Here is a 9,319-nt window from a genome sequence, read left to right as displayed (position 1 = left end):
TGTTCACGCGGGCATATTTGTGACGAATCTGTCATTGCGGAAGTTAAGATGAGTCCGTAGATGTCACTCATTGGAAAGAAACCATGGCAGCCACCAAAGCCTCCAAAGAACAGAAATACGACAGACAGCTCAGGTACATTTAAACTATATCATATGTCTCACAGAGAACATATAGTTTATTTGATAAATATCCTGCGTGTTTCCTCTGAGAGGTCACACCGGAAACATTAATGAGGCAGGAGTGCTAACGTTAGCTAGCGTTAGCTTGCTATGTTCGTTTCAGTGAAAACAGCTTCGGCGAGCTAACATGTAGAGGAGCTTTAAGGTTAATGTGATGGGTTGCTTTGTATTTCTTTCTGGTGTGTGCTTACCTATCAGAATTACCAGCTTCTATAATGTCTAACGTAATTTATATTCATTGTGTTTGTGGGTAAAACAAGAGTAACACTACATGGTTTGTCAGTGCTGCTGAAGCTGTCACAGCACCGGCTAAGTCATTCTTTCAAAGTGTCTCGCTGTGATTTCACAGCGGTTGAGGGTGAATCGTATCACTAGATGGCAACACATGTCCATGTTGTGTTTCAGACTGTGGGGTGACCATGGTCAGGAGTCACTGGAGAATGCACATGTTTGTCTCATCAACGCCACAGCAACTGGGACAGAGATACTGAAGAACTTGGTACTTCCAGGTAAACAGACGTTTCTGTGATGATGCTGCAGCTGCTGATGAATGCGTCTTTCTGAATGATTTCTTTGTTGTCTTTTTTGTCAGGTATTGGAGCATTCACCATTGTTGATGGACACACAGTTTCAGGGGAAGATGTAGGAAACAAGTAAGACAGCAGTCTTGTGCTCTAAGCTTGAATTACTATGTATTAGTTTGACTTGTGTGTTCATGGCTGACCTCTTGATCTTGTCTTGCAGCTTTTTTCTCAGCAACAACAGCATTGGAAAGGTATGCTTTGCCAAAACAAATGAATTTATATTGTATGGACACACAATCTGCATTCATTTTAGGACTATATGTTACAGTCCCTTGATGCACATACCTGAGACCATGAGTGGGAGTGATAGTGCTGCCTGGGGGTTTCTGATTGGGAGCCGAAGGGTGATGGTTGGATGGATAAAAAAATTGGAAAGAGCATAGGTAGATTGATAGGGAATGCAGAGCCAAGGAGAGACATCTGTGTGGACTGAACTCTCCCCTGTCAGACCGGGCTGTACACTCTACCTCCCCAACTGCTTTTAATCGACTTAAATTGAGGCAGAGATTAACTGGGCAATTTATGTTGCACATATTTGCGACTGTGAGTGATAGTTGGAGCCGTGCTGGGGAAGGGGATGGGGATGTAGGAGGGGAAAAGCTATAGGGTCATCAGATGGGTACCCTTCTTCACTGGTTTTTCAATGATAGGCCCACAACACCTCCAGAGGGCTTATCGGAGGTGATGTGGGCCTGTATTCTGTTTCCTATTCTACCCTGCATTTGCGTCTAGTTATTCATGAAGTCATTTGTAAATTCTTATTTGAAACAAATGCAATGTGTTTGCATCTTTGTATGACCCCTGACCTTATTTTTTATGCTACAGAACAGAGCACAGGCTGCCACTGAGCTGCTACAAGAACTTAACAGTGATGTCTCTGGAAACTTTGTCGAGGAGGTTTGTGTTGTTTAAGTTTTGACATAGTGCCGCAGATGTTTTCACAATGTTGACAGTGTTTCAGTTGGAACTGAACACACAAATCATTTACATCATACTACTACACGTTAAACCAGTGGACATAAGACTAAGTGCTGATTTAGTAGAACTACAAGAGGGGTCAAAATGTTAAGTTTGTATTTCATAAAAGTATATCTATGAATGCAAGCAGCTGTGGAGATGTGCAAATGTATTGATCAGCATCATGGCTCTGATACTGACAAAGTATGTTGTGTTTTTTTACGCCTGCAGAGTCCAGACAAGCTGCTGGACAACGATCCTGAGTTTTTCCACAGGTTTTCCATAGTCATTGGTGTCCAGTTGCCAGAAAGGTATGAGATACAGTTCCTCCTGCTCTCACATTTTATTGTAAGAAAAGAGTTAATGAGAAATTATATTGCAATGCTAGAGTGGCATTTTTAGTGGCATTTCAAAGAAAAGAACATCATCATGGACGGAGCATTTCATACTCTGTCTGGGCTTGTCTTGAAAATTCTGATGAAGGAACTTGTTTATGCTTGAGGAACATTTGTATATACAAGCTGCAAGTGCAGTACTTTCCCTGTGGTTGGTGGTTCAAGTCCAGCCAGAGATTAGAAACCATTTCCCCCTCAGTCGTTCTAATTGACAAAGAGATTTTTACCATTTTTAATTGTATAGACATTGTTTACTTCTTTTGTGAAAACATTTCCACGTTACAAATTTCCTCTGAAATCCAACAGCACATGTTTGAGGCTAGGCTCAGTCCTGTGGAGTGCCTCAGTACCTTTTCTAGTCTGTAAAACCTACGGCCTGATCGGCTACATGAGGCTAGTGGTGCAGGAGCATACAGGTTAGTAAACAGCATTTTACTTTGATTCCACTGTTCTTGTTATTAAACTTAAATACAGCAAATAACAACTTTTAATTGGTGTTATATTTGTACATATGTGATGCTTTCAGTTCAGAATGGTTAATCAACCTATGAAATTGCAGATGCAGCACTGTGATAGATAACATGCCATTAATTACTCTCTGTAGTCATGGGTATTTACATTAGCCTGTTATTTACTCTGGCTCATAGTTTATATGTAATTTTTAAATGTATTTTAACATTTAACCACTTCTCTTTTTAGTGATTGAATCCCACCCAGACAATGCCTTGGAGGACCTGAGGTTATGCCAGCCTTTTGCTGAGTTCAAGAACCACATTCAGTCCTATGACCTCGACAGCATGGACAAGAAGGTGTGTATTTGGGGTCTTTATGGACATTAGTCAGTTTAAAATGTGCCAGCTTTACACAACTGATAGTATTCCTTTCCATTCTTTATTTAATCTGCAGGATCACAGTCACACACCGTGGATTATCATTGTGGCTAAGCACCTGGAGAAATGGCTCAGTGAGGTACAGCACATTTTCTGTGGCCTCCCCAGTTCCAAGATGTCTGACAAATACTCCATTACTGATATCTATGCTTGACTGCTTTTGTTACATTACTGTATGATGAAATGACTCTCTACTTTTGTCCTTATAGCACAATTGTCAGCCACCGAAAAATTACAAGGAGAAAGAGACCTTCAGACAGCTTATTCGAGAAGGTATCTGTGGACCTCTGGATTGTCTTTGCCAGTAGGTTCAGTGACTTGGCTTGTAACCAAACTTATCTGTGATTTTTTTTGTTCTTTCAGGGATCCTGAAGAATGAGAATGGTGTCCCAGAGGACGAAGAAAACTTTGAAGAAGCTATTAAGAATGTCAATACTGCATTAAATCCAACCAAGGTGCCAGATCTCAAATACTCTTGAGTTTTTAACGATTATCTTGTGTCCCATTCAGCATATCTGACTTTTTAAACCCCCACAGTTTGTCTGTTTTTACAGTGTCACAGTTTACAGTCTCTTCTACTGTCTTGTTTCTGCAGATTCCTAGTGCTGTTGAAGACCTCTTCAACAGTGAACAGTGTAACAACATCACATCACAGGTTTTTGACTTTTCCTGAGACCATTCTATTAAGAAAACACACATAGTTATATCACCATTTCAAATAAATAGTTTTTTTTTTCTTTTTTTTTTTCGATTATTTTTTAATGTGTAGCATGTTTTATGTTGGTGCTTGTTTCCCAGACCCCATCCTTCTTTGTGATGCTGCGAGCGGTCAAGGAGTTCACTGTCAATGAGGGCAATGGAAGCCTACCTGTACGGGGAACCATCCCAGATATGATTGCAGATTCGGAGAAGTTCATCAACCTTCAAAATGTGTAAGTGTGGAATATACGGGTGGTAGAGAGAGAGAGAAAAAAAAAAGAGAAAAATACTTAAAAAGTTCTCAGATCAAAGGATTCGGTTCTGTGTCTCTCTGTCCAACAGTGTTTTATTTAATAATGTGGGTTTGTGTTGGCGTTCAGTTTTGTGTTTTATTTCAGTTACAGGGAAAAGGCCATGCAGGATGCAGCAGCTGTTTCTAAGCACGTAGAATGTCTATTGCAGTCTGTTGGAAAGGTATGTTGTTAACCCATGTAGTTATCAAACAAGAGTATTTAAGGTAGTCTGGGTTTCAATATAGGGCTTAATAAATTTATTGCTACTCAAAATAAATGTCTGATAAGTCGAATGAATTAGCTGTGACCAGGAAGCACTTGTTTTGATGCATTACAACAGCAACTTTAAAACCAATTTGACAATACTGCCATTGTGGCATATATCAAAGGCTAAGAGGGTAAAAATAGGGAAATGTATTTAATAAATAGTGGTCTAGAGAAAATATGTGACACATCCCACAAAAAAGCACCTACAAAAAATAAATACAGTCCTAGATCCTACAACTGCAGCCAAACAAGTTTAACTAACTTGGGAATGCAACTTTGTGGTTAACTGTGGGGACCTTCAACAAAATCTGCTTTTATTTCAGTTGAAAATCAGCGTTTCCAACTCTTTGCCTTCAATTTTATTCTGTTTTTTTGTTCTGTGTTATGTGTCTGTAACTTATGGTACTGCCTGTCTCGGCCAGGACACTCTTGAAAAAAAAAGATTTTTAATCTCAAGAGGTTTTTCAGGTTAAATAAAGGTTAAATTGTGGCTTTTGTGTCAGTCTTGCATGCAGCCGTTTTACGGTCATATTATAATTGCATTAATAGATTTTGCCCTGAAATTGTGTCACTTAAAATTGATTTCCATTACTTTTTTTTCTGTTAGCCACCAGAGAGCATCTCTGAAAAGGACATCAAACTGTTCTGTGAGTAATCCATCCTTTAATTAACAGCCCTTACCCTCCTATTTTAATATTTAGTTATATTAAGTGGGTTTACATGCATACAAATCTGATCTGAACCTGATTACCACAATATGCTGCCCATACTACATACTACATAGAGTTTTTAGAGGCATTTATTTCATACTGAGATGCACGTGTCACACTTCTGTAAGTACATTTTCAAATTAGTTCTGTAACGCCTGAAAATTGTCATCATCCATGTAAACAGTTAGACAAACATGCACATAAACATACATCGGCATAATGCGCGAATTGAAACTGCCGCACGCCATCTATTCATCAGTTACATTTGTTACTAATTTATCAGCACACGCCATGTCTGTCATGTGTTGCCTTTTCTGACTTCAAAAGTGTTTTTCCGAGAATGGCTGCAGTTAAGCTTTGTAACTCTGTCACTGTGTGTCCCTTCTGGAGTCAAGAACTCAGTCTGCATATTAGTGGAACATAATGTGCTCTTCTGACTGTGCCTTTGACTTTTGCTGCACCTACAATAAGTTTATCGCTAACTGTGGGTGTTTGTGTCGGTGTCTAGGTAAGAATTCATCCTTTCTGAGGGTGGTGCGCTGCAGATCTCTGGCTGACGAATATAGTGTGGACTCAGTTAATAAAGATGAAATCAGTAAGTTGGAGATCAATTTATTGTCTTACTAAGCTTTTCAGTCTTGTTTTCTCTTCTGGTAAGCGTAAAGTATATTCACCTGTTAACAATAGCTGTGTGTCCTCAGCCTCAAGCATGGACAATCCAGATAGCGAGATGGTCTTCTACCTCATGCTTCGTGCTGTCGATCGCTTCTATCAGCAGCACTCCCGCTACCCAGGTATGACCAAGGTTTATACAGACCTTTCTTTAAAGATGTAAAACACCCTCATGGAACTTCATAAAATGAAGTCATCAACACATGTAGATCATTCTTCCTGATGCCAGTATACAGAAATAAAATGGCTGTACGAGTCTTATTTCTTTTTTCCATCTTTCCCACATCTTACAGGAGTTTATAACTACCAGGTAGAGGACGACATCAGCAAACTGAAGCTCTGCGTGAACAGCCTACTGCAGGAGTACAGCCTCAACGTCAACATCAAAGACGATTACATCCATGAGTTGTAAGTCATGGTCACTGCTGGGTTTACTGATTGTATTGTTAAACACTGCCAAATTATTAACTGTCTTTACCTGTGTTTTTTTAACCCGCAGCTGTCGATATGGTGCGGCAGAACCACACACAGTCGCTGCATTTTTGGGAGGTAATATAGTAGCACTTTACAGAGATTTAAGATTCTAAGACACAGCATATCCTACCTATGTACAGTGCCAATGAATATGCTTATTTTTCTGTTTCAATGGTGTTTCTTCAGGATCTGCTGCTCAAGAGGCGATCAAGATCATCAGCCACCAGTTTGTGCCCTTCAACAACACTTTCATTTACAACGCAATGTCACAGACCTCCGCTACATTACAGTTGTGAATACAGTTACTGATCCTGAGTTTGCTTACACATGCTATCAGAGAAAACAGCAACATCAATGAGGCATTTACCAACTCGCTTTCAAAAATCTAAACTGAAAGTAGGAAGAAAGATTGCATTATATCACAACCGAATGGGATAACTGCCAAAATGCGTGCGCTAAAAATGCTTGTCATGCAGAAGATCAAAGGTCAGGACTCTTTATACTATCGATCGTAGAGCTTTGTCTTCTTTGTTGAAGTTCCTGAGAGCGGAGAAATCAGGACAGCACCCACAGAGGAGTTCTTCAAACTGTTTTTTTTGTGTGTGGCAGATATCAATAAACAAAGCTGGCACTGAAATGAATAAATTACAAACCTTGATGTGGTATTTTCATTCGTGAAACTCCACATTTATGGATGATACTTCACAATGTAGCAGCACTTTGTATACTACAGTCACATCTGTCTTTATTGTATTGTGTTTGAAACAAGGTTGAAGTTTTTGGGTCAAAATGAAAAAAATAAACATGCTGTATGTAGTGTTTAACTCTCATACATTGTTATAAAAACATTGAATATTTAACCTGAACTTGTTTATTTTTATTATAAAGATGGCATTGTTTGGCACACACTTCTTGCAGTGTGCAAAAATGATTTGTAAAAGACGGAAAAAACAGAGTCCACACACAAGACTATGCTCCCATGAACATATATGTAATTTAATTTAGTATAATTACCACCATTCTATGGTAATTACGTTAAATATATGTTCATGGGAGCATGGCCTCGTGTGCAGACTCTGTTTTTCATGATCTGTTGTCCAGCAACTAGTGTTTAGCGTCTGGATGTTTGTGCTTTTGTATTCCCCAAAATGATTTGCCCTTCCTCATGCGCTGACTTTTGGGCTTGCATAAGTGAACCTCTGCTCAACTACAGTGTGGTAAACACTTGGAGTAAATAACCTCGACTTGTTGACTTGTTTGATAGTTGAAACAAGGATTACGCAGTCATTTAGCCCGAATAAATGTTAGATGACAAGCATGTGAGCTTCTTCAAAGGCCTGTTATGTGATTTGCCCCTTGGCAGGATTCACATGCAACCCAGAGTAAGATGGGTTTTGTGATTTTATTTTTCTAGCTTTGCATGTATTGGGCAAAGTCAAACAAATTCGTTCCAGTTATTACAGCATTTTCCCTTCTAAATTCTACTAAATTGAAATCCTAAACGTGTTGTCAGTGTAGATTTTGACGCCATTATTCTTACTCAACACCAGAGGGCACCCTTTCATGTATCATTACTCACAGATCAATGTTTGCTTCCAAGTTTATTTGCTGACCAATTCCTGAACGCTGACCATTGGTTACAGACTGCAATTGACGTAACCTGCAGTTGGATGTTAAGTAAAAACTCACAGTGATAATTATTAACCAAAAGGACGCTGGTCTTTGTAGTGAGTGTGATCTAATAGGCTGCACAGAGTCCTGCGAGAGGATTATATTATGAGGGTCATTGTGATGTAACTCTTGGGCAGGGTGAAGTTTGTCATTTGTTTTTTTTTCCTCCAGACTTTGGCAGAATGGAAATTTGCCCTCAGCAGATCTTTCCCTCTCATCCCCCCCCCTCAGCTCTCCCCATGCGGCGATCTGTCTCACATCCTCAGACGCACACTCAAACCCTCCGTCTGAGAAAGGATAGAGCAGGGTGCCAAGAAGTACTCTGGCCATTTCCTAAATGAAGATTTCGTCTACTGCCTAAAAGATTATCATGTGTCCATCCACCCACCCACCGCCTCTTAAGATTATCATGTAGCGGCGGTGCCAGGTTTATTAGGGCCACACCAGGCCGCTTTGTAAAGTAAGAGACTGAGAGAAGGTTCAAGATCAGTCAAGTAGTGTTATCAGAAGGGCAACCATTACCTCTGCTATATGGTTTTAATCCTGCCAGGGTTTCTTCTTTCTCCCAGGTCTGTCTGTGTGTCCACCTCTTAAATAAAGATAACACTGAGGGAGTAGGGTTTCCTTTAAAACAAACTAAACATTTACATTATTTGAACATTGTGTGCTTGTGGCCTTTAGTTGCATGAGACATCTATAAGGGAAGATCTTTGTCTCCTACATGGAAAAGTTGAGTTTACTGTTGTGTGTTAGTAATCCATTGTCCTCTTAAGCCACGCTCAGCATCCTAAACATCATTTGTTTAACTTTTATACCATTTAATATCTTGTGTTTCTTTTCAACAACGAGACTTTGACGCACTGCGACAGGGCACGAGATGAAATTGTGATTAATGTGCATCCAGCCACTTTGTATACAGCTGTGTCAACATCCCGACATACAACATTCAGTGCTCACCATTTTTAAAAACACCGCGATGGCTTCAGTTATTCTGCTTCGCTATCAGAGTCCTGACAGTGGCTGGTGTGTCTCCCTGTAACCTAACACCCCCCACACTTGGTGGTTGATGGTTACTGACAAGAGATAACACACTGTAGAAACAAACAGTCCAAAAGAGACCTGTTTCTCTGGAAACCTTTTTTTATTGCAGGGCCCTGTTTCTTCTTTGGCAAGTATTCATATGGTAAAAGTAGTCGAGTATTTAGAGCAAATTGTCCACATGGTCTCACATTATTATTGTTTTGTAATAAACTGAAATTTAAAGACGTTTGAAAGCAGCCTTTTGTCATAAAAGAAAACTCACATCCCCCCTACAGTACCTCAACACATGATACTTAAATGACTGGTGTCAAACATATTACGCAACAAAAGTGGCACACAGTGTAGTTTTGTCATTGTTCACCAAAATCAGTCCAGCAGCTACAGCGAACAGTCCTCTCCTGCAGCCGGGCTAACCAGGCAGACTAACATGTTTGTGTCTCGGTCAGATGATAGTACATTTGGTCGTGATGGGTTTGAAAATGACTG

At 39.8% G+C, this 9,319-nt stretch overlaps 1 protein-coding gene across 1 annotated transcript; it reads left to right on the top strand.

Annotated features, from left to right (window-relative positions):
* Positions 1-6,981, top strand: nae1 (nedd8 activating enzyme E1 subunit 1). The gene is made up of 20 exons (XM_049598323.1): positions 1-133; positions 586-689; positions 773-833; positions 925-955; positions 1,590-1,661; positions 1,953-2,032; positions 2,423-2,532; positions 2,816-2,925; positions 3,023-3,085; positions 3,216-3,279; positions 3,370-3,461; positions 3,602-3,661; positions 3,805-3,938; positions 4,104-4,179; positions 4,873-4,912; positions 5,484-5,570; positions 5,677-5,769; positions 5,941-6,055; positions 6,147-6,196; positions 6,308-6,981. The coding sequence occupies exons 1-20, from the start codon at positions 84-86 to the stop codon at positions 6,415-6,417; spliced, it is 1,602 nt and encodes a 533-aa protein (XP_049454280.1). The 5' UTR covers positions 1-83; the 3' UTR covers positions 6,418-6,981.
* Positions 6,982-9,319: the final 2,338 nt, after the last annotated feature.

The sequence above is a fragment of the Epinephelus fuscoguttatus genome, linkage group LG2 (genome assembly GCF_011397635.1).
Source record: "Epinephelus fuscoguttatus linkage group LG2, E.fuscoguttatus.final_Chr_v1".
NCBI classification, from domain to species: Eukaryota; Metazoa; Chordata; class Actinopteri; order Perciformes; family Serranidae; genus Epinephelus; species Epinephelus fuscoguttatus.
Note: the sequence above shows the minus strand (reverse complement) of the source record. Positions and strands in the feature narration are given on the sequence as shown.

What these genes read in the sequence shown, in the direction of transcription:
- nae1 (XM_049598323.1), top strand. Translation starts at nt 84, where the DNA reads ATGGCAGCCACCAAAGCCTCCAAAGAACAGAAATACGACAGACAGCTC. An exon ending in GGGGAAGATGTAGGAAACAA is followed by an intron (nt 834 to 924) that starts GTAAGACAGCAG and finishes CTTGTCTTGCAG; the next exon opens with CTTTTTTCTCAGCAACAACA. An exon ending in AGTCGCTGCATTTTTGGGAG is followed by an intron (nt 6,197 to 6,307) that starts GTAATATAGTAG and finishes GTGTTTCTTCAG; the next exon opens with GATCTGCTGCTCAAGAGGCG.